General features: G+C 44.8%; 1 protein-coding gene across 5 annotated transcripts in view; it reads right to left on the reverse strand.

The window, feature by feature from the left end:
• Positions 1-25,761, reverse strand: part of PHF14 (PHD finger protein 14) — a 250,852-nt gene that overhangs the window by 191,735 nt on the left and 33,356 nt on the right. For all 5 annotated transcript variants that reach the window (XR_010787298.1, XM_066584616.1, XM_066584614.1 and 2 more), the window contains 5 exons: positions 20,741-20,900; positions 16,123-16,234; positions 12,853-12,990; positions 4,159-4,305; positions 1,577-1,871 (listed from right to left, as the gene is read on the reverse strand). Coding sequence is in view for 4 of the 5 variants with exons in the window: in XM_066584616.1 (XP_066440713.1) it covers positions 1,577-1,871; positions 4,159-4,305; positions 12,853-12,990; positions 16,123-16,234; positions 20,741-20,900 (852 nt within the window). In the remaining variant the exon portion in view is untranslated. The remainder of the gene's footprint in view (positions 1-1,576; positions 1,872-4,158; positions 4,306-12,852; positions 12,991-16,122; positions 16,235-20,740; positions 20,901-25,761) is intronic.

The following is a 25,761-nucleotide window of genomic DNA, read 5'->3' on the forward strand; positions in this document are numbered from 1 at the left end:
ACTACTCTTACAGTAAAGAACCCCCTTCTAGATCCGTGTAGAAACCGACTTTCCTCTAGATGTAGAGGGCGCCCCCTTGCTACAGTCACAGCCCAGGGTCCAAACTTTAAACTTCAAGGTTAAGTTCCCACATAGTGGATTTCACTGCGGATCTGCTTCAAGATCGACAGCATATTTTCCACTGTGGATTTTGATGCGGATCTGCAGCAATAACTGCACCATTTGAAGTAGGTTTGACGGGGGTCTACAGTTAATTTCACCCCTTCAAGTGAAGGGTTGGTGTTTGCTGTGGATCCGCATCAAAAGCCATGTTGGAATCTGCACCAATGGTGCAGTTTTCAACATGGAATTCGAGACGGATCAATTCCGTTATGTTTGAACATATCCTTAAGTAGCATTCGTGTCTCAGATGTTTATGGCATATCAACAGGATATGCCATATAAGCCTGAAAATTGTGAGTACTTCCTCAGGGACCATATTTATCTCTAGAATGGCCGTCCAAACATCTACGACCGGCTATATGCAGAGGCCAGAAGTGGTCAGGAGTTACGGAAACAGATGCGTGGATGGTCTTACATTGTTTCCATGTTCCGGGGCCCCCAGGGGCCTGTGCACTGTGCCATCATGTAGAGCATTCATGCCTTCCTAATCAAGTACGCTATTGTCATTTCAATATAGGACACCAGTACTGAGATATAGCGCTGGACCCGGCTTTTTGACTATATCCTGTATTAAAATGACCAAAACAGAACAGAGAACACATTTGCATTTCCTTTTTGTGTCAATCTGAAAACTAAAGAATAAAGAACCATAGACTGAAAAAAATAAAACATTTTCCGGAATTTTAGCCCTAATAAAACTAAGAAAGAACAAAATTTTTCTCTAAAATCAGAACAAAAAAACATCACTATGCCTCACGACAAACAAAAAAAAAGGACAAAGATTATTTTGGCAACGCAGCAAATAAAAAAAGTTAAGGCTGTTAAACCGCCACAAGCAAAAAATTGCTGAAAAGTATTTGTAATTTAAGAATGCTGCCATCCAATAGGTGGCGCTGCAGAGGTATTGTTCCATCTCCATTATTTGCATACATTACCCAGAGAGCATGCATGGCCTTACAAGTCTCCTCACTCACCTTCTAGGTGCTCTCCCTAAGGAGTGATGACACCCCTCCCAACCCACATCACAGGCTTTTGACTAGCCAAGCCTGGAAACTACTGCACATTGATGAGGGGCAAACACCTCGAAACAGGTGTCTGTGTATGGATTCTGGCTTGGTTTTCATTTCCCAATCATTGTTATAATGACGTGTATAAAGGATCATTAATTTACAAGAATGCTGCCATCCAATGGAGATATCGTTCCACCATATTTGCATATATTTCCCAGAGGAGCATGCATGGCCCTATAAGCCTCCTCACACACCTTCTAGGTGCTCTACTTAAGGAGAGATGATACCCCTCCCTTATTAAGGACCAAAACACTTTGAATATTAAGGGGTTGATTACTTTTGGGTATGGTGATTACATATAGTGTCTTCAATGCTGTCTATGCCACGACACATTGCCAACTTACCCAAGTAGTAGTTGACAAAGTCGGCAGTGAGTGCAGGCTGCTTATGCTTCCTTCTGCCATCCACGCTGGAGCTGGTGTCTGAATTGTCCACGGGGAAGATGTCTGTGCTGATCCCCATCAGCTCTGCTTTGCGCATAAGTTTACGTATTGCGGAGGCGCTGCTGGTTAGCGGGCGAGGCAGCTTCTCTCTTGGGACCCACGCTTGTGGTCTGGTATTACGAGCCAGCTCCGACTTCACTCTGTACTGCTGTAGTCTGGTGGAAATGCGAGCCTGAAGGGAGACAGAAACGGTTCCCTAAGAAACCGTCAGCGGGTTATAGATTGTAATTTATAGCGGTTGACAAGTTTCAAATGTGATGATGATAGAATGTCATAATACAGACAGATGATGGGGACAGCAGGGTACCCAAAGTTCACCCAACCCCGATTCATGCTCAGATTGCTGTACTTTATGCTATAGTTGTATTGTGTATAGACTCTGAGATAGAAAAGTATTGGATATTACTATTAGGCCACATCCACACGGGCAATATTCTCGTGCGGCGACAGTGCTACAAATCGCATGTATGTAGAGCCCATACTTTCCTGTGGGTTCTTCCACATGAGCGAGGTTTTGTTGCCTGCGACATTGCGAGACTACAAAATCGCTGCATGCTCTATACAGCCGCAATTTGCAATTTTTTGTAGTCCATGTTTCCCTATGGAGCCTTCCTGTGTGTTGCATCACATCACATGAAAATGCGGTTTTCATGCAATGCAAGGCAACTTTTACAGTAGGAAATCCTACTGTAGAGCACTAAACAAAGCCCTAGCTGCAGGAAAAACAATAATAATACATCACCTCTCCGGCACTGTCAGCTCCCCTCGCGCCTCCTCTGAAGCTCCCCGGCAGTTGCTTGAAGCTTTCCTGAAGAGCTTCCTGGTTGGGACTTTGAAAATCCCTGCGTCCAGGAATCTCTGCCTCTGATTGGTTCCCAAGCGCGATGCTCACCCAATCAACGCCAGTGCTCGAGGAACAAATCGTAGCCATTGAATGAATGGCTGTGATTGGTTCATTGAGTGGTGGCTCTGATTGGTTCACGAGCACTGTGGCACAGCCAATCACAGCCAGCCCTTCCTGGAGGTGGGTATTTTGATCCTCCAATCCAGAAGAGCTGGCAGAAAGCAGAAGAGTGAGGATGAGTCCTGGAGGTGAAGAGGAGCTGACAGTGCCTCTTAGGTAATTTTTTTTTTTTGGGGGGGGGGTTCTCTACTGCAGCTAGGGCTTATTTTCTGGGTATTTCAAGGACCACCAACAGAGTAGTCAGTACAGCTCTGGAGTTTAATACAGGATATAAATCAGGCTCATTACAGGTTAAGTAATATAATGTATGTACACAGAGGCTTCACCAGCAGAATAGTGAGCACAGCTCTGGAGTATAATATAGGATGTAACTCAGGAACAGTACAGGATAAGTAATGTAATGTATTTATGTAGGGACTCCATCAGCAGAATAGTGAGTGCAGCTCTGGGGTATAATACAGGATGTAACTCAGGATCAGTACACGATAAGTAATGTAATGTATGTACACAGTGACTCCACCAGCAGAATGGAGAGTGCAGCTCTGGAGTATAATACAGGATGTAACTCAGGAACAGTACAGGATAAGTAATGTAATGTATTTATGTAGGGACTCCATCAGCAGAATAGTGAGTGCAGCTCTGGAGTATAATACAGGATGTAACTCAGGATTAGTAATGTAATGTATGTACACAGTGACTCCACAAGCAGAATAGTGAGTGCAGCTCAGGAGTATAATACAGGATGTAACTCAGGATCAGTAAAGGATAAGTAATGTAATGTATGTACACAGTGACTCCACAAGCAGAATAGTGAGTGCAGCTCAGGAGTATAATACAGAATGTAACTCAGGATCAGTACAGGATAAGTAATGTAATGTATGTACACAGTGACTCCACCAGCAGAATAGTGAGTGCAGCTCTGGAGTATAATACAGGATGTAACTCAGGATCAGTACAGGATAAGTAATATAATGTATGTACACAGTGACTCCACCAGCAGAATAGTGACTGCAGCTTTGGAGTATAATACAGGATGTAACTCAGGATAAGTAATGTATGTACACAGTGATTCTATTAGCAGAATAGGGAGTACAGCTCTGAAGTATAATACAGCATAATTAATGACTTCATTAACAGAATGGTGAGTGCAGCTCTGGAATATAATATGGGATAAGTAATGTACTATATGTGTGCAATTACTCCACTTTTTATGCAGATTAGTTCTACATGTGAACTGGAAAATAGTAATTACAGGTGGAGTCTATGAACAAAAAACAGAAACCACTGTTCCCTTCCATGGGGAACTATCTGGCAGCACACACATTTACAGCGCTAATGAACATCGTGGCATTGTATAAAAAAGAGTGACATTCAAGGTTTAATGAAACCTTTGTAATTTTGTGCAGACCATATATATACTCCCAATCAGAGTCCTTAGATCCCAGATAAACACTGCACAGTCCAACTGAAGTCAACGACCTCAGCTGTGGATTTACATCACAGAAGGAGCCATTAGTACCTGCGCTTCCGGACTGAGGTGCTTCTCGCGCTCCTTCAAGGACATTTTGCAGTAGGACTGCAGAGCCAAATAGTTTTTTCTCTTCCATTTTCTATCAAAGCGGTCGGCGTGCTGCTTGCAGTATGCGAAGAAAGGATCTGCAATATCCTGTTAGAAGATATTAAGGCGACCCGATTACATTCCTATTCATTCAGTAGATTAATAGTACAAGTCAATTAGTATGTGCTGGGCTGAAAAAGCCATAGCAGTGGTGGTAGGGCATACTGTAGTATCTGTACGTCACCGAGCAGAAGCTGCAGTCTTAAAACAGTCTAATCACCAATGCAGGGAGCAGCATTCTCCAAAGTTGGGGGTCTGCAGACATGCAAAAATCTATCCATTGGAATGAACATAACATGGCTCCATAACATGAGCAGTAATGTGAAGAAGAGAGGTCACCCCATGACTCAATAAAGGGGGTAGTGAGAAGGCAGCACAAGTAGGGGGAGGTCAAAAGGCACCAAGACAGGGACAACGTGGTGGTGCAAAAAGGGGGATGGCAAGAGGGTGGTTCAACCATTGAGGGGGCAAAAATGCAGCAAACAGGGGTAAAGGGGTGAGAAGGCAGGGCAAAGAGGTATGAAACTGAGGAGGGATGGTATGAAGAGCACTAAAACAAGGGAGAAGGCAAGAGGGTGGTTCAACCATTGAAGGGGCAAAAATGCAGCAAACAGGGCAAAGAGGTATGAAACTGAGCAGGGAAGGCATAAAGGCACCAAGACAATAACAAGGTGCTTGTGGATCGGAGAAGGCAAGAGGGTGGTGCGACCATACAGGAGGCAAGAAGGCAGCAAACAAAGGGAGGAGGGGTGAGTAGATAGGACAAGGGTGAGAAGGTATGAAACAGAGGAGGAATGGTATGAAGAGCACTAAAACAAGGGAGAAGGGGGCGTGGCCAGCGACCAAGATGGACGGCCGCATTTGAGTGAAGCTCCCCAGGGGATCCCAATATCCTGCAAAAATCCTGGCCGCTCTCCCTTAATTTGCCCACCGGACCGGGCATAAACATTAACCTAACCCTGCTGAGGTTGCGGGCTCGTGCTGAAGAGCCTGTCTCTCTCCTGGACCCTCCTGCACCGGACGAACTCTGGCGGGAACGGCTGGCGCGCCAACACCCTTCTGCCGCCGCCATTACTCCTAAGCCGGCGATCGGCACCCGACAGACTCCGGCAACCCCCTGCCCCCGCTGAGGACGGACGAACATCCCGCTCCCCCACCAAAGAGGAGCACCAAGGGGACACCGTAAGAGTCGGCGCACCGGCACCCCTTCACCGCCGGCTGGGACTTACCGGAAGCGGCGCTCCACGGCGGGACTCTGCCATCGCTGGGTGAGTGCTTCATCCATCGCCCGGCCCCGGGGAGCCCAGCACCGGACGAGTGCGGCCTCGGAGCGGCCCCGCGCTGTCACCCGACATTACTCCGCCGCAGTCCTCGGCCCCGCGGCCGGCGGAAGTAGAACCCCGCCGGTCTTCTGTCGCTCACCGCTCTCCACCTCCGCAAGTGAATAGAAGACGCTCCGGGCCCCCGCTTGGCAGTCCGCACCTGGGGGGAATCGGGGAGGCAGAGCCACATATCGGCACCCCTTCATTGCCGTCTTAGGGGGCGCCTGACACAACAGGCTGCTCCTACTCCCTGCAGGAGTTAATATATAATCGGGGCTGCCACCCACTCTCCCCGACACTTTTCCATCGGTCGGGGGGCACCCCGCTTCAACACCCGCGCCGCAGAGGAAGAGCGCACCGCGCGCCATCACCCCTTCACCGCCGGCCTTGGGCGCATCATACGCGCCGAGCCGCACCCTGCTTGAATCAGCGCGGAGGGAACGTGGTGTGCCGGGACTGAACCCCAGCTCCGGGAGGAGCCGCCCAAAAAAGTAAGCAGACGACGGGGGGAAGTGGGGACAGTCAGGAAGACCTTTGTCAAACCGCACATAGATACAGAACAAACCCCCCCCCCTCCCAGAGGACACAGACAGTCAACCGGTAACTATAGCCGATGGTACGGGAAACTATTACAGGTCCTCCATCAAAAAGGCAACGCAACCTATGATACCTTCAAGTAATTTGCTCCACACCAACAAAACAACACAGTAATACTCCTTACTTACCAGATACTATACAACCAAACAAGCCCGACGCCACCAAACCAATCGGCTTCCGGGGACCATACCCCAAACCGGAAAGTAACCCCTAAGACCCATAGAGGGAAAACGCAATTGGTCCCATTAAATTAAACAAGACAGCGCTGTGGTCTTGGCGAGTGCCTCACTGACTATATAGACTACATAACCACCCGCCATGAGTACTCGCGCCAAAGGCGGCACGGCCGCAGAGCGACTTAAAGAATTCTCCCGCACTGAAGGAACTGAACAGTCACCACGCTCGTCCCGGACCACACAGGCCAGAGATAATGAAACTGACCCGGGGCAAAACTCAGAACCCACACTGCGCCAACTACTAGAAGCCATAAATAACTGCAGGTCCTCCCTTACTGGGAAAATAGACGAAGTTAAATCAGACGTCACCCTATTGCGACAAGACTTACAAAATCTAAGGGGCAGGATGCACGAAATGGAAGACCGCATCTCGAAAGCAGAAGATACCCTACATCCACTCCCAAAAGCAGTCCTAAAAGCCGCGAGACAAGTAGAATTCTGCCAATCCAAAGCAGACGATCTTGAAAACCGGCTACGTCGCAACAACGTTCGTATAATAGGCCTCCCAGAGAGAGTCGAGGGCTCTCAACCAGAATCCTTCACAGAAAACTGGCTCAAAACCATGCTGGGAGAAGACACCTTTTCAACCACCTTCACGGTAGAAAGAGCCCACCGCGTCCCGACCAAACCACCAATACCAGGCGCCCCACCGCGGCCATTTCTGGCAAGAATCCTGAACTGTAGAGATCGAGACACAATACTGCGTCAGGCCAGACTGAAAGGGCCCCTCAAATATAACAACGCGGCGATCTCTATTTTCCCTGACTTTTCAGCAGACTTGCAGAAGCAAAGAGCCTCTTTCATGGACATCAAAAGGAAACTCCGAGACAGAGGCATTAAATACTCCATGGCATACCCGGCCCGCCTGCGGATCGTGGCGAACGATAGAGTGATTTTTCTGCAGTCCCCAGCTGAAGCCATGGAGTGGCTCCGCATGCATCCGGTGTTGTCCGAGACAAATTAGTCCAAGCTAAGTAACATTTATGTACTAACTGAGGATAATGTAAATTCTTTTCCTAAAATGTACTTGGACCCATGTTCCACTGGCTTTTTGGTGATACCATAAAGAGCAAATTGAGGAGATACACTCCTCTCCTGACCCCATGTCGCCTCCAAGGCACGGGCCGGTGACCCGGCAACCGCCATAGTGACAATAGCCCACGACTTGATGTCCGGAATTAATCCCCTTTAGGCCAGCGGAATATCCCCCACTCACAACAACAGCTACTCTCCACTAGACTGTAGCTTATTGTTTTCCTAGTCACCCGCGAGACACATTAATGTTAAGCGGAATGGCAAATGTTAACTGTTTATACTGTTACAAAAGTGTATTAGTTATGTCACAAGCAAACCTGTGCTGGTACAATCTTCCTCCCCCAACGCAAAAAACATGCTCACATTATCTGAAACTCCCGGTCAAGCCATATGTCATGATACTTCCCAATGTCGTTGAATTGCCTTAGCTGGAACGTGAGAGGCCTGGGCACCGCTAACAAACGCAGAGCAGTCTTTTCCTACATTAAGCGTTTCAGCCCACACATTGTGGGCCTACAGGAGACCCACCTCACCATAGATAGAGTTGACTTTCTTAAAAAACCGTGGGTGCAATGGGCATGCCATTCCTTCCACACCTCTCTCTCCAGAGGGGTTTCTCTCCTTATACACAAATCACTAAGATGGAACCCTATAAACACCAAAAAAGATCCTGATGGTAGATTCATATTTGTTCATGCCGAAATTGACTCCAGACCATATGTCATCATATGCATTTACAACCCACCACACAACAACCTTCACCTCATACAGGCTGCGATAGCGTTCGCGCATCAGTTCCCATCGGCATATGTCATCTGCATGGGAGACTTTAACAGAGTAATGGACCCAAGTAGAGATAGATTCCACCAGTCCTCTGAACCCCACACCTCAGTTGACTCCCCAATGAAACAGCTTTTTGACAGCGTGGGCTGGGTGGACCTTTGGCGATCGAAATACCCTGACACCCTTGAATATACATGCCACTCTACAGGACATAACACGCTTTCAAGAATAGATTATATACTATCCTCCCCAACACTGGCACTCCACACAGCGGATATAACACACTGCCCGAGAGGCATATCTGACCACAGCCCAATATTACTAACACTTAAATTTCCTAATCTTAAACTCACCCCCACTTGGAAAATACATCCATTCTGGCTCAAACTCCTAAAAACCCAAGATCAAACTCCAACACACATATCAATGTTTCTAGACGCCCACGAGAATAACACTCATTACGCCCTGAAGTGGGACACCTTTAAGGCTTATCTTAGAGGCTGCCTTAAATCGGCCATATCCTACATCAAAAAATCAACATCCGAAATCGATAAAGAACTCGAGACTCAAACATCAGATGCTGAAAAAATATACATCTCCAACCCCACAGACTCCAACAGGGTAAATTGGCTTAGCCTAGCCCGTCTATATAAACACCAGATATACGAAAAAACCAAACGCAAATTATTCTTCACGAAGCAGCATTATTTTGAATTGGGAAACCAATCAAGCCATTTACTGGCGAATTTAATTAGACAAGAAAACCAAGCCAACACGATCCTAAAAATTAAAGATAGACATGGTAGAGAACTCACTGATGCACAATCTATAACAGCTGGTTTCAAAGAATATTATGCAGACCTTTATAGGTCATCCTCACATACATCTCTCCCTGAAATCCTTAACTACCTACAGGATCTAACATTCCCAACACTATCCGCTGAACAAATAGAACAGCTAGAAGCCCCAATAACAGTTGAAGAAATTCAATCAACTATTAACGACATGGCACCAAACAAGTCCCCCGGACCTGACGGCCTCCCAATAGAAATATACCGGAGATACAGTGACCAACTAATCCCACTCCTACACGAAACCCTACACCAGGCCCAACTGGAAAAATCCCTCCCTCCCTCCCTATATGAAGCATCTATCATAGTCCTCCTAAAACCTGACAAAGACCCGACGGACTGCAACTCCTACCGCCCCATCTCGCTAGTAAATGTGGATTATAAAATCCTAACCAAGATTCTGGCCACTAGATTGAACCAAGTAATTTTATCTATCATACACCCTGATCAAACAGGCTTCATGCCAGGCAAATCCACTTCGATTAATATCCGCAAAGTGCAAACGGCCATTCAGCTAGGCAGACAATACAACATGCCCTGGGCCCTCGTGTCATTGGACATGAAAAAAGCATTTGACTCCCTAGAGTGGAATTTCTTAGAAGCCTGCCTATCCCGTTTCGGGTTCGGCCCCAAATTCAGACAATGGATTAACACTATATATAAATCCCCGAAGGCTAATGTGGTAGTAAATGGCATCCCCTCGGTAGAATTCCCGCTCACAAAAGGCACCCGCCAAGGATGCCCCCTATCTCCAGCTTTATTTGCTATAGCCATTGAAGCCTTGGCAATCCGCCTAAGATCCTCTACTAATGTAACGGGCATTGAATGGGGGGGAATTGAAAGCAAAGTGAGTCTCTATGCAGACGACACTATCCTTTTCCTATCAAACCCTGCCACCTCCTTCTCTCAAGCCATGACCCACATAAATAAATTCTCCCAATTCTCCGGGCTCTACATAAATTGGACCAAATCCACAATTATGTACACGAATATTAACCCCAAAATCGACCCCCAGGTTGCCAGATATGACCTGGCAATAGTCACTAGGTTTAAATACCTGGGGATAATTATGTCACGCGAATATCACAACGCCATAGAAGACAACATCATTCCTCTACAAGAAACCCTAAAATACAAATTTAAGAAATGGGCCAAATTACCGCTATCAGTAGCGGGCCGTATAAATCTAGTCAAAATGGCCATCCAGCCTAAATGTCTATACATATTACAACACATGCCACTACAAGTCCCTAAACGGTACTTTCAATCATTCAACTCTCTCATTACATCATTTATATGGAACTCCACTCGTTCTAAACTGAGCCTTACAACGCTACAAAGGCCGAAGGATCGAGCTGGGATGGCCCTCCCAGATCTTAGACTGTACTACCTGGCAGGACAACTGAGAAATATTCAGTCGTGGTTCCGACCTCAGGAAATGCCCACGGCAGACCGCTATCTGGCGAAACAAGTAAAGGGCAACAATTTATTAAACTACTTAGAATTCCCAGAATGTACAATTTCATCTGAAATCCTACCATTACATAGGTTGGCGCTTAGCGTCTGGAAAGAAGCCAAAACACTCCAAAGGTTCCATGATGTGGTGTCAGACCTTCCCCTTTGGAATAATCCTGGCCTGACAGCCCTACTCTCCATTCCAGACACTCACTATTGGATCAACCTTGGTATCACCACACTAGGAGACATATATAAGGACGGAATAATTCCTACATTCACCCAGCTATGTGAGCAGCTCCAAAACCCACATCTGCAATTATTCAGGTTTTTCCAGCTTAGGCATGCATTGAACACTCAATTCCCTCCGACCTCCACCCAAATTTCAAAGTTTCCTACGATTGGCATACTAAAATCGCAAGGCCCTAAAGGTCTGATCTCGTCCCTCTATACACATTTACTATCAGCAAAACTAAACTCCAATCCACTCCCCATCTTCGACAAATGGAAAAACTACATCCCATCCTTAACACCTGAAGATTGGGAAGAAATAGAAGAATCCCACCTATCAGTATCCCCTGCCATAAACAACAAATTGATCCAACTGTATATCATCCACCAATCATACCTCACCCCCAGTCGCCTATATAAAATAGGGAACACCCATTCAGACTCCTGCCATAGATGTAATCAACCGAACGCGGACTTCTGGCACCTAGTCTGGAACTGCCCATTTGTCAAAACCTACTGGTCCAATGTAATAACCCTTATAAATCAACTATTAGAACCCCCCTATAACATAAACTTAGACCCCAAAATAACACTATTTGGAATTTTGGAGGAGGAGCTGTGGCCATTATATACCCGAATATTTCTTAAAGAAGTACTCTTCCTAGCACGGAAAGAGATTGCCATGCACTGGATGGCCTCAGTTCCACCCTCAACTACACAATGGATCCATTTAGTAAACTCAATAATACCCTATGAAAAAATTATATACAAAAACAGAGGCTGCCCAAACAAGTACCATAAGATATGGGGCTCGTGGCTGGAGGCCTACTCCACGCTACCCACAGAATAAACTAAGCTTCAACAGGAATAACACGACCAGCACGGTTTGCTTTAGTTTAACAGGTTTTTGTTTATTGTTACTTCAAATACTAGACACATACTGTATAGAGAATATACTGAGTTAATAAAAAAAAAAAAAAATAATAATAAATATGTTACTAAAACTTGAGATACAGTTTAAGGTAGTAACCTTCAGTCTATAATATCAAGCATTATGCCAAAATATGTATATCCTCATGCATCGAATTGTTTATTAATGCAAAATAAGTGCTCACACGTTACATGACTGTATGCTGATAACAAACATTTTTCCTTTCTGTATCGTACAATTTTCATGTGTTAAATAAAACAAAGTTAAAAAAAAAAAAAAAAACAAGGGAGAAGGCAAGAGGGTGGTGCAACCATGGAGGAGATAAGAAGGAAACAAGAGGGAGGTTGAGAAGGCAGAAGGAGGGTGAGAAGATATGAAACTGAGCAGAGAATGCATGAAAGGGGCCAATACAAGGGAGGAGGTGAGAGTGTGGTGCAAACATTGGGTAGTCAAGAAGAAAGCTAGAAGAAGAGGGGAGGTGATAAGGCAGTAAGAACGTTGGGGCAAATAGGCAAAAACAAGGAAGAAAAGGCAATGAACCAAGGAAAGGAGCAGTGGAACGGAGCCCAAAAAGGAGGGAAAGACGGCATTGTGAAGAGGATGAAGCTGTAATACAACTATGACAAAATGAGAATGGTTAAAACAACGGCGTAAGCGCCTCAACAAGGGTGAGACAAGAACGCACGCCAATGAGGGCAAGGTAAGAGGAAGGCAAGGAGAAAAAAGGCAAGAAGCTGTAACAACTAGGGCAAGTTGAAAAGCGGAGATGAGGATAATAGTCCAAGAAAACCCCCTCAAATTGAACTTTTTGCCACCATCCTCCTTTTCTCTGAAACTTCAAGCCAATGAAGTGTGACTCCACTCGCAGGCGCTCCTCCGACACCAATCCACATCTGACACTCATGAAAGTTAAGTTTCCATTGAACTGTCTAAAGCAAAGCAAACTCCAGAAGCTGCCGCTGTTGAGATGCGAGCGCTTTCATCTCCGGCGCATCCCTAACATTTACCACTGATACTCCGGATGGTTTTTTTCTCTCCTCTGTCTACAACCCGGCTTAATTTTTATCAGGATGTGGTGCGTTATTTTTTTCTTTTTTATGCTTCGCTTACAGTTTCTTAAGCAATCTTCAAAAGAAATACGTTTGTTAATTTACCTCTTCAGCGGCGGCTTCGGAGAGCAAGCCTTCCTTCTGGGCACAAGTCACATGAAAGTAAGCTCTGCACATCCCTGCGTCGCAGCTGATACAAACTCCTGTCCTGGCAAATCGCGGATCTTCACAGAAGCTGCATTCCTACGGAAAAAAAGACGATCTACACTTACCAGACCGGATTTAACACGACATCTGAGAAGGAGCAATATTAGCAATGTTTGCTTAAGCCTGTTGCCATTAAAGGAGGCGAGAGGCAAAGAGAATGTCTTATGAGAAAAAGCTCTTCAAGGGGAATCTCCAACTTGGAGCTAAACGTTCATACTATTGGGAAACTGCTTTTATAGCAAATGCCTAAAATACGTTTATTGGCAGATATTATCCTAATTGTGCCAAAAGCTGCAAGAATTTAAAAAATGTAGCCACTCATCCCACATGACTATAAATTGCTGACTACCTCTAGTCTCATTGTAGGGCTCAGAATACATAGTGCTTCTAAGGTCAAAGGTCCAAGGGCGGAATTAAATTGTACAATCCGTAGATCATGCCGCCCATCATGAGCGCCCGCAGCTGAATTTGGTCCGGAAAACAAATCACAGCATGCTCCATTTTGCTGTGGGTCCCGCACGGACGGCATCCATTGAAGTCAATGGAAGCTGTCCGATCCGCGGCCTGCCCGTAGCTGGCACTGCAGATCCCGCAAGAAAGCAGGAGATTTGAAAGAAAATTACAACTCTTCTGCTCATGCGCAGCAGGCAGTGCGCCCGCCCACATCCGCAGTGGAGAATATGGAAGACCCACAAAGCCATGCAGAGGATCCGGACGGGTAAGTAATGTCCTCTTGCCGCGGGCAGGGTGGGATTCCGCTGCGGGCTACTGACCGTGGAATCCAACCCGCCTGTGGACATGAGGCCTAATAGAAGCAGATCAACTGTTTGCTCTATAGCAACTGACTTGCAAAAGCCCCCGAATGAAATAAACATGTTAAAAAAGTTTTTCTGGAATTAAAAAAATGTCTATGGGCAGGGAATGGTTGAGAATACAAAAATAAGCCATGCTGACCTCTTCAAGGTCTTCCCAGTCCTGCACACATGATTTTAGGAAAAAAAACATTCTTTTCCAACTCCAAATCTGGTAATCAGAATCAATCCTTGGATTACCGCACCGTCTCCTAGTAATAATTGTTGCAGGCGATACTGCTGCTTTCTTGAGTGTAACAATAGGTTATAGTCAGAAGGGTCGATGAGCCAAGAATTTATTCTGACTTCCAGAATTGGAGATGAAAAAATTTTTTCTTTTCAAAAAGGAGGAAAATTGGCTTCCTCTTGACCAAAATTGCAGAATAATCAACTCAACTGGACGGACAGAGATCTTTTTTTCGGCCTTACATACTATGTATTTGGCTAGCATATGCCATCATTCATGACTGGTAGGAGAGTGTGACCTTTGAGACCTCCACCAAGAGCCTAAATGCAGGGGCAGGTTAGCTCTGCTGCACCTTCATTAAAGATTCGTGGGGGGCTCGGCTGCCACCATTTGGGAAGTAATGGAATATCTTAGTGATTTGACATCCTCCTTATAAGGTAGCTGAACACAGAGCAATAGTACCCCACAGCACTTCCTCTCCAATTTCTCCAGATTAAAACACAAATATATGAAGAAATGTTCTCCATGTGCTGCAATGCCTCCAACACTCGCTCTCACTGTCCCCTTTCAGGCTGTATGACCTCTGACTGCAGCAGGAGCCTCCCCCTCTGTTCTATCTGCAGTAGAATGCAATGATCATCAAGCTCTGCCCCTACTGGACAAGTCACGCCACCGCAAGTCAGCAGACAAAAATAAAACTGATCAGCAGGAAATGAATCCGTGTTCTCTGTTGGATTTCTACAAGACAGTTTCTGGAAAATGTAGATTAACCCCTTAAGGACCAAGCGCTGCAAATGTACGGAACTTGGTCCTGGGCTTTAATCCCGCCCGATCGCAGAAATACGGAGCAGGATTAAAGCCTCCCCTCCTGCAATCAAGCAGGAGCAGGTCGGGTTCTCAGCTGTAAGTCACAGCCGAGAACCTGGAGAAGGGAGAAGCGGTTTTTAATCACTTCTGCCTTCTCCTTTCCCTGGTACATAGTGCTTAATGACTGCTATGCACTAAGAGGTGGAAGTGTTTTCTCCCCTACTTGAGCCGGCAGTCACATGACTGCCGGGTCTCCCTGTTACAGCAGAGCTGCAGGGTCCTATCAGACTCTGATAAGCTCTGCCAGTGACTATTGTCACTACATGGGATGTTTTCTCTGTAACTGGGGCTACTATGGATGCCTCAGCTACAGCGGAAATGTGTCTAATAAAAAAACAAAAAAGCATGTGAATGTCCCCCAGAGGTCTTGGAGGACATATAAAAAAAAATAGCTACAAAAATAAAAGTAAGAAAAAAATAACAGAATAAAAAAATATATATAAAAAAGAAAATGATCCAAAGCCGACGCCAACTGAAACCGTCGCCGTATGCACCCTGTAATCCGAAACCGTACATATTATATATCAAAATCGAAACAAAATGAGGAACCCGTTCCCATACTATATTTTAGCGTAAATATACTAATTAAAAAAGTAACAACTATAAACGCTTAAAAAGAATCATTTTTTTAGCTCTTTATCTCCAATATAACTAAAAAATGGGGGGAAAAAAGTCAGTCAAAAAGATACTTTAAAAAATAGCCCTATATGTCATGGGAAAAAAACCCTGCAGAAAAGATTTTCAGTAATACTGACCCCCATAGTGACCGCTACAGTAGTAACAGTGACCCCAGCAGTAATAGTGCCTCCCACAGTGGCTCCAGTAGTAACAGTAACCCTTATATTGACCCCAGTAGTAATAAGTGACCTCCACACTATTCCCAATAGTAATAGTGACCTCTTTGCTGGCTACCGACCCAGCCAGCATCCCTACAGGCCTTCCACTCACCTAGCCTGCAGGTCCGGTCCAGCAGTGGCCATGCAGTCTGACCTCTCCCCTCAACATCAGTGTTGCGTACAGAGACGCCATGGAGGAAAGGTCACCGGCCTGGACTGGACCCGCAGACAACGCTGAACTTCTGGCAGGCCACATAAGAGAAGGTGGCAGGATGGAAGCAAAGAGAAGCGGTAAGTCAGCGGTGCAGCACCGGCAGAGCTACACAACCACATGGCCGGGCCTCTTTAAGAGATACGTTTGCTTGAGCATTCTGTAGCGTGTTCCTAAGCACATCTGTTCAGGCCCATACAGTCTCCCCGGACTTACCTTAGCGCCATACTTCGAATAGTTCATTTCTGTTAGGGTCACTGGACGTAACTTGTCAATGTCTCCAAAAGCGACCCCAGGGACATACAGCGCACAGACTATGTGCACCCATCTAGGAAAGGGAAAGACATACTATAATACTGTTTTTGCTTCTTATTGTACACTTCTTTTTGTTTTTGCAAAAACTCAAAACCGACTGCTGAATTGACCAAGTACCCAGTTCACAGGAGCTTCTGGTTACCGCATCAGTCGAATGCACGGACCAGAAGGAACCTTGTAGTGGATACTTTAAAATTACGGCAGTATCATCAGGCCGCGATGCGATTCCACTTTTTGTATTTAATTTTTTCTATTTGTCTTTTTTTTAATTCAGTATTATTGAGCAGTAGCTCTGTACCCCATCACGACAGAACCTCAAAGTCAACCAGGGGCGTAGGCCGCTGTTCAGACATGTCATAAACAAACACCACAAATCTGCTTGGTCTTTATTTCTACATTTTTTACATTTTATTTTATTTATTGCTACATTTTGCTCTTCGGGGCTGCTCACACTCGGAGTTAAGCTTCTGTGACTTGCATATGTCTTTATAGAAAAAACTTTTTAAAAATGTATAGCTTTGTGTTTCCATAGGCCAAAATAGGTCAAATATACGTCAAAAATACATACGTTAGACAATGTTTGACCTCCCATAAGCTTGTGAACTTTTCTTTGGTACGGAAAAAGTGTAGCGTACTGCAGTTCTCCGTCTCGCAAAAAAGGATCAATATGAAATAATAATTAAAAATAAATAAATTATATATATACACACACACACAAAATGTATTTGCCTACACTGTAGGTGATGGAAAACAGATGGCTGTGTTCACACAGTGTGGAAATCTTGCGGAATGTCCACAGCGGGACTGCATGGAAATTCAGCAGTGGAAATTTGGCGCGGGATTTGAAGTGGTTTTATTCCGCTGCACAAATCATTGTCCATATAGAGAAGAGAGATGGCAGCGGAAACTGCGGTAAAATTGACATGTCGTGGATTTGAATAACGCGCCACATGTCAGTTTCCGCACAGCTTATCGGCAGTGTGTGAACGAGATTATTTGCAAATCGACCCCTTTGCTTCTTAGTCTCAGGCTTAAAAAGGCAATGTGTACGTTTTTTTTCTTCCGAATGCCAAAGCTGCGCTTTGACAGCAATGCATGTTCTATCTTTGGGCGTTTTCAACCCGGTGTCGCCCATTGAAATGAATGCGCAGCGGTTTTAGCACTGCTGAAAACGCGGCAACACTTGGTGCTGCGTTTTTGGCAGCGTTAACCGCTCACCGATTTTTGCGGGGAGGGCTTGCAATAGAAGCCCTCACCCCGAAAATCAGTCCCAGCTAGGCTAGATAGAGAAAAAAAGAAAGTAATATTCACCTAGCCGCGTCTGGGTCACGGCCGCTGGTCTCTGCCGCTGATCCGGGCTTCCCCTGCACTCACAAGTCTATTGCCGTTGGCCAGATTTGAGAACCCTGCCTCCACAAATAGAGTGCTGTGATTGGTTGTCGGCGCTGGCTCGATGCCCAATCACAGCCCTTCATTGACTCTCTCAGCCAATCAGCGGCAGCAAGCTCTGATTAGCTGAGACAGTCAGTTAAGGGCTGTGATTGGTCATCGAGCCAGCGCTGACAACCAATCACAGCACTCTATTGCTAGAGGCGGGGTTCTCAAACCTGGCCAACGGCAATAGACTTGTGAGTGCAGGGGAAGCCCAGATCAGCGACAGATACCAGCGGCCGCGTCCCGGACTGCAGCGGCTAGGTAAGTATTGCTTTTTTTGTCTTTTCAGTATCCTTGGCTGGCATAAAGTATGCCAGCGCTGCTGAAACCGGACGGAATCTGCAGTAAACGCAGCGTTGAAAAACTCTGCGTTTCTGCAAACGCCCTGTGTGAGGGAGGCCTTAGTGAAAAAGATACTTTTTTAATGTGAAAACTTACAAAAACACATAGAAACATGTGGTCATCTGTTCAATTCAAATCTTTTAAAAACGTACGGGTATGCTTAAAATGGCGCAAGTTCGTATACAGATTTATCAACGAATATATTAAACGTACATGAGAACCCTAATGTGAACAGCCCCCTTTTTTTTTTCTACGGATTCTAATATTGGACATTAGCGCAGAACAGCAACCATAGAACACCAACTGTAATTGTAAGGGCCGTAAGGATAAACGGTCCTTCAGATAAACCAGAAAAGCAAAATTTTCCTAGCTCACACTAAAAAAATGCAATAATCTGCTCACCCGCTTAAAACGTCCCAGCATAAATGTAATTTTTCCCTGACGTTCCACGCAATTGGTTGCGATAGATGATACAGCGTAATACATATCTATAAGGGGGACCTACGGCAGGCGGAATTAGTGCCACTGTGCAGCCTAATGTCCCTTAATAATAAAGAAAAAAAAAGGAATATAAAGGCCGGGGCAGGGGGATTCTGCTTTTTCGAGATGTATGATAGGAGGTTAATACAACCTCGGGTACGTATCCTGCGGAGTTCAATATAAAGATACACATCTTCAACAAGCAGCTGCTTCTCTATTTAATTTGCACATTCTGTTCATGCTCCACTGGTATATTAAATGCTGCTTCACTCTGTAGGAGTTTACTGTGATAAACCTACCAGCTGGCTGAATCCTTCATACTGACCTTCTTCCAATGGCTTTCTGCAGCTAGTCAAAATTAAAAAGCCCATTTTCCTACCAGCTTTTGTGTCTTTTTTAGTTTTGTCTTTCCTTTTATGTTTTTTTTTTATTACTTTTTTTTTGGTTTTCTTTTATTTTATTATGTTTTTTTTGTATTGTTCTATAGGATATTTTTTCTATACTTTAATTTTAGGGTTTATTCACATCTCCATCAAAATGACAGGCACCACGATGGACCCCTAAAGTCAATGGGGTCTGTTGGGCACCTTTTGAAAGTCGTTCTTTTACATGGAAGCAGATGTAAACAGAGTCTAATTTTGTTTGGTTTTTTTGTCTGTTTTATGTCTATATATTATTTTTATTGCGGCCTTAATTTGTATTTTATGCCTTTTTTTTTTTTTTAAAGCCTTAGAGAAAATGCCACATCAGTACTTTCTTAAAAGTAAAAAGAAGTCAAGTCAGTCTTCCAATTCCAGCACAGATGCGCCATCAGCTGTTTACGGCATAGCCTTGCCTGCTTGTTTTGGTGGCACATGGTCCAAAATCTTGTAATTAAGACAAATTGGGTAATCAGAAAAGAATAATCCTCCCTTTTAGCGTCTCATCTATTTCACTTACAGCTATGATGACAGATGTTGAATTAGACAGTGAGCGAGAAGCGGAATTTACATCAGAAGAGTGTCTGGGCCATCGTAAAAAAAAACAACTGGGCCAACAGTGTGGTAAAAGGAAAAATACTTTTCAAGTATACATTAACTTTTGCATCATGCTACTTAATATATTCCGTTATATTCCAGTGCATATCAAATGACCCTAATATCCCTACATAGCTAAACAGTGGGGTCCCCAGGCAGCTACAGACACATTTTTTCATCCCTGCCCCCCCCCCCCCTTCCCCCTCATCTGCTTGCCTGTCACACTCTGGAGGTCTCTTCTGTGTATTGCATCGACTTCTCTGCAGTGCAGTCCCCTGTCTGATGCTTATCAGGCACCATCTTAATAGGGAGATTTTTTGCTTTCACTTTCAAATTCATACCAGGATGCATCATCCCAACTAGAGGTTATGCCATCTCTGCATGCTGGGGGTGGGGCATTTTAATCATTATCATCTTCTAAATTCACCTAAATAAGCTACAGTCAAGAGGATGAGCTGTGACCTCCTCTATTATAACTGTGTGACAGGAGCTGTGTGATCATCATAACTGTGACAGGAGGTTCTGTGGTAGGTTCAGGTAAAAGAATCACACAGACTAAAAAATGTCTTAGGTTTTAAACAGCATAGCCTCAAGTAGATCTGAGCTGGTCAGAATTGAGATCACATGACCATTTGAGGAAAAAGAGGCCGGTAGAAAGGAATAACTAACCAAGATAACACTCGCTTATATATACTGCGGGGGTAGCTGCAAAGTGAATGATGAAAAAACTAAATTGGAGTGGCCCTTTAACAATGCTCCTCCCCGCAGTCTATGTACAGAAGTTAACCAATAATCTCAAAAGCTCTCTAAGCATTGACAGCCAAAACAAGCAAAGCTGCAGTGTAAAGCATGAGAGGGACAAATCAGTAGTCTAAACCTCTGATGAGTACTCTGGTTACAAAACGTTATCCCCTCTCCATGGGTGAGAGGATAACTAGCTGAAAGGTGGGGGTCTAATTGCTGGGACCCCACCAATCCCAAAAACGGGGGACCGGTAGGTAGCCAAATCAATGCAGCCCACTACTGCTCCATTTATTTCAACGAGAGCATCGGAATTTGCCGAGTTCGAGCGCTCAGCAATCTCACTGAATGGAATGGAGCCGTAATAGTCTTGCCCTACCAGCACTCCGTTTAGTCAGGGTCATTCCCAGCAGTCGAACCCAAACCAAACAGCCAGTCATCCCCCATGTCATGCACCCAACTTTCTTGCCCAAGTATATTTGAGATGAGCTCATTAACCATCTCACCTTCCTGCATCGGTCTCTTTAAATATACCATCTTGGTTTGGGCAGAGCTCACAACTTGGGGACACACCGCACTTGCAGGCATCACAAAACCAGGGCTCTGTCGAATTTTCAGAAGCTGAACTCATGATGGAATCGCTTTCTCCATCGACACCGTAACAGCCTGAAACAAGAAAGAATCATTAATATATGTCACGTTACCTACAACATTACTGGAATAGTGAGTGCAGCTCTGGAGTATAATACAGGATGTAACTCAGGATCAGTAGAGGATAAGTAATGTAATATATGTACACAGTGACTCCACCAGAAGAATAGTGAGTGCAGCTCTGGAGTATAATACAGGATGTAACTCAGGATGAGTACAGGATAAGTAATGTAATGTATGTACACAGTGACTCCACCAGCAGAATAGTGAGTGCAGCTCTGGAGTATAATACTGGATGTAACTCAGGAACAGTACAGGATAAGTAATGTATGTACACAGTGACTCCACCAGCAGAATAGTGAGTGCAGCTCTGGGGTATAATACAGGATGTAATTCAGGATCAGTACAGGATAAGTAATGTATGTATACAGTGTCTCCACCAGCAGAATAGTGAGTGCAGCTCTGGAGTATAATACAGGATGCAACTCAGGATCAGTACAGGATAAGTAATGTAATGTTTGTACACAGTGACTCCAACAGCAGAACAGTGAGTGCAGCTCTGGAGTATAATACAGGCTGTAACTCAGGATCAGTACAGGATAAGTAATGTATGTACACAGTGACTCCACCAGCAGAATAGTGAATGCAGCTCTGGAGTATAATACAGGATGTAACTCAGGATCAGTACAGGATAAGTAATGTAAAGTATGCACACAGTGACTCCACCAGCAGAATAGTGAGTGCAGCTCTGGAGTATAATACAGGATGTAACTCAGGGTCAGTACAGGATAAGTAATGTAATGTATGCACACAGTGACTCCACCAGCAGAATAGTGAGTGCAGCTCAGGAGTATAATACAGGATGTAAGTCAGGATCAGTACAGGATAAGTAATGTATGTACACAGTGACTCCACCAGCAGAATAGTGAGTGCAGCTCTGGAGTATAATACAGGCTGTAACTCAGGATCAGTACAGGATAAGTAATGTATGTACACAGTGACTCCACCAGCAGAATAGTGAATGCAGCTCTGGAGTATAATACAGGATGTAACTCAGGGTCAGTACAGGATAAGTAATGTAATGTATGCACACAGTGACTCCACCAGCAGAATAGTGAGTGCAGCTCAGGAGTATAATACAGGATGTAAGTCAGGATCAGTACAGGATAAGTAATGTATGTACACAGTGACTCCACCAGCAGAATAGTGAGTGCAGCTCAGGAGTATAATACAGGATGTAAGTCAGGATCAGTACAGGATAAGTAATGTAATGTATGTACACAGTGACTCCAGCAGCAGAATAGTGAGTGCAGCTCTGGAGTATAATACAGGATGTAACTCAGGATCAGTAATGTATGTACATAGTGACTCCACCAGCAGAATAGTGAGTGCAGCTCTGGGGTATAATACAGGATGTAACTGAGGATCAGTACAGGATATGTAATGTATGTACACAGTGACTCCACCAGCAGAATAGTGAGTGCAGCTCTGGGGTATAATACAGGATGTAATTCAGGATCAGTACAGGATAAGTAATGTATGTATACAGTGTCTCCACCAGCAGAATAGTGAGTGCAGCTCTGGAGTATAATACAGGATGCAACTCAGGATCAGTACAGGATAAGTAATGTAATGTTTGTACACAGTGACTCCAACAGCAGAATAGTGAGTGCAGCTCTGGAGTATAATACAGGCTGTAACTCAGGATCAGTACAGGATAAGTAATGTATGTATACAGTGTCTCCACCAGCAGAATAGTGAGTGCAGCTCTGGAGTATAATACAGGATGCAACTCAGGATCAGTACAGGATAAGTAATGTATGTACACAGTGACTCCACCAGCAGAATAGTGAGTGCAGCTCTGGAGTATAATACAGGCTGTAACTCAGGATCAGTACAGAATAAGTAATGTATGTACACAGTGACTCCACCAGCAGAATAGTGAATGCAGCTCTGGAGTATAATACAGGATGTAACTCAGGATCAGTACAGGATAAGTAATGTAAAGTATGCACACAGTGACTCCACCAGCAGAATAGTGAGTGCAGCTCTGGAGTATAATACAGGATGTAACTCAGGGTCAGTACAGGATAAGTAATGTAATGTATGCACACAGTGACTCCACCAGCAGAATAGTGAGTGCAGCTCCGGAGTATAATACAGGATGTAAGTCAGGATCAGTACAGGATAAGTAATGTATGTACACAGTGACTCCACCAGCAGAATAGCGAGTGCAGCTCAGGAGTATAATACAGGATGTAAGTCAGGATCAGTACAGGATCTATAATACTAAAGAGATACAGCAAAAGTTAACTTGTCATTTAAAGTGTTATAACATAACATAACTACAATGTACTACAATGCTGTCAATCAAGGTACCACAATGCACTAATCATGTTAAAAGGATTATTTGGGGACATTTGCTTTTTTTCCTTTAATAAACCTGCTAAGCCTTTACCAGTAACAGAAAAACCTTTCTGCGTCTCTCGTTCTACCAATATGGATACCTACTGCTTTGTCTTCATTTCCGGGTGCAGGATGATGATGTCCAGACACCGGGTCATGTGACTGTTACAGCCAATCACTGGCTGAAGTGAGCTGGTGACTGGCTTCAGCAGCTACCTGGCACTGGTGTTGGTAAGGTCATTGCCAGCTCCCTCAAAGCTGGAAGTGAAAACCAGCAGAGATGGGGTGAAGGCGGGTCAGGAATGGTGGGGGAGTGGTGAGGGACTGCAGGACTTCTATTATATAACTATGGATGTCCCTGGATGTTCTTTTATGACGGCTGCGTTTGAATGGACGCAGTGACTCCATGTTTTATGAGAATACGTTTTCTATGTAAAATTGGCAATATGCCCTTTAAAATTCAATTGGATGACACGAAAATTAAGCGCCGCGCAGCCCGTGTGTAAACATTTTCCCATCTGAAATTTTAAAAAATGCCAATGTTAAAGGTTTAGTAAAAGTAATTTTCTTTGGCTTTCTTTTCTGTGAACAGAACACGGCTCTCCTTAAATGAAAACATATTTCGCTTGGAGGTTGAAAAGCGTTTATTTTCCTCTCAAGCGCAGAACGCCGCCGACAAAGAGGGAAAGTAATTGGGAAATATTAACATTCAATAAAAGAAATGAAACATGAATGCATAAATTGAACTATTTGATATTAATTTGTCCACCAAACAAATGTTCTTTATTCATCCGCTCCCTGAAATTAGATGTTGTTATTTTACTCTTGTAATTGCTTTCTTTGGAACACAAAATGGGCGCAGAATTATCTATCAATTCACGCCGTTACCTGAGTGACGATAAACGTACAGCTTCCTGGGGGAGGTGGCGCGTTTAACCCCTCAAGGACAGGACTGCTTTTACCCTTCAGGACGCATGGATTTCACTGCCTTCTTTTTTATGCATTTTTTTGTGACATATAGGGCCAATTTTTAATATCTTTTTTCACTTTTTTTTTTTTTTTTTTAAATTAGGGGCAATGTGTACAAAATGCTGGAAAAAAAAGATTTTTCAAAAATTAATAGTTATTTTTAAAACTAGCATATTTACGCTGAAATAAACTGCAGAAGGGGTTCAGATTTTGCTGCCGATGTTTTGATGTATAACTTGTATAGTCTTGAATTACAGGGCGGGTACGACAAGGGTTTAGATTGGCGTCGGGCCGGGTTTTTTTTTTACTGTATTTCTATTTTATTCTCTAATTGTTGGGGTAACTATTCATTTTAACATCTATCATATAAGACTTTTGAGGACAATCATACTGTAATCAGTTTTTTTTTAGTTTCACACTTCTCCACCCATAGGAGCCCCAGTTACTGGTGAAAGCATCCCCCTAGTGCAGTGATGGGCAACCTTTTGAGCTCGGTGTGTCAAAATTCGCCAGAAAAACGAGCATAACTCGAGTGGTGTGTCATTTCGAGAAAAAAAAACATAAATTTGCGATAAGATGGCGTTCCTTATGTAAATTAAGATGGCAGCCGCTATTTCTAATAGCAGGAAACGGCACCCACAGCACAGGCCCTCGCCTCTCCCAGCCTCCCCCTCACTTGTCTCAGTAATGATGCTGGTGGTTGCTGGTAATGGCGATCACAGGGCCCCCAGAGAGCGTCCCCCACGGCATTCCCCTGCTCCGCCAGCCGGAAGTGAGGTCAAAGATTCCGCAGCCTAACCGGAAGTCCCAGAACTAGACGCTCTTTGCGTGAGGGTTACTTGACCTGTTAGGTTTACATTTTATGTAAGCCTAATAGGAAAATATTCCCTCACCCTAACCCTCCAGGCCTGGCAAAATGAAATGCAACATTACATGCAGACGCTGCTGATAATACCTCTCCAGCTGCGGCTCTTGTGCTGGCGCTGCCTTCAGCTGCCTCCCTCTCCTGCCGTAGCTGCCTGTCCTAGCGGCGCTGCCGCTCGCTCTAGCAGCTTCCCTGTTCTGTCGCAGGCGCTGCCAGCTGTTCTAGTGCCGCTGGCGCTCCCTCCAGCGGCCGTATACCTACCGGCTGCGCTCCCTGTCCAGTCCAGTCCAGTCCTGCCACAGGCGCTCCATCTGCTGGTGCCGGCGCTGCTCCCTGTCCTTGTGGCGCCAGCACTGCATGTGTCTTTGCTGAGGCCGCAGGCTATTCTCGGGCCACCGACGGTCCCTCTGCTGCGGCCCCTGCCTCTTCTGATGCCACCGATGCTGGTTCTCCTCAGCCCACACACGCCCCCAGCCAATCACAAGCTGGGGGCGTTACTGAATGTGAAACTCCTGCATTATGTCGCCACCCCTAACTACCGGTGGCAACATAATACAAGAATACCGTTTTATCCTCGGCTACTGCACCTGGCCATGCGGGAGCCGAGGATGAAACACCCTTCTTGGCATGCGGCCC

The sequence above is a fragment of the Eleutherodactylus coqui genome, chromosome 12, assembly GCF_035609145.1.
Source record: "Eleutherodactylus coqui strain aEleCoq1 chromosome 12, aEleCoq1.hap1, whole genome shotgun sequence".
Lineage (NCBI taxonomy): Eukaryota > Metazoa > Chordata > Amphibia > Anura > Eleutherodactylidae > Eleutherodactylus > Eleutherodactylus coqui.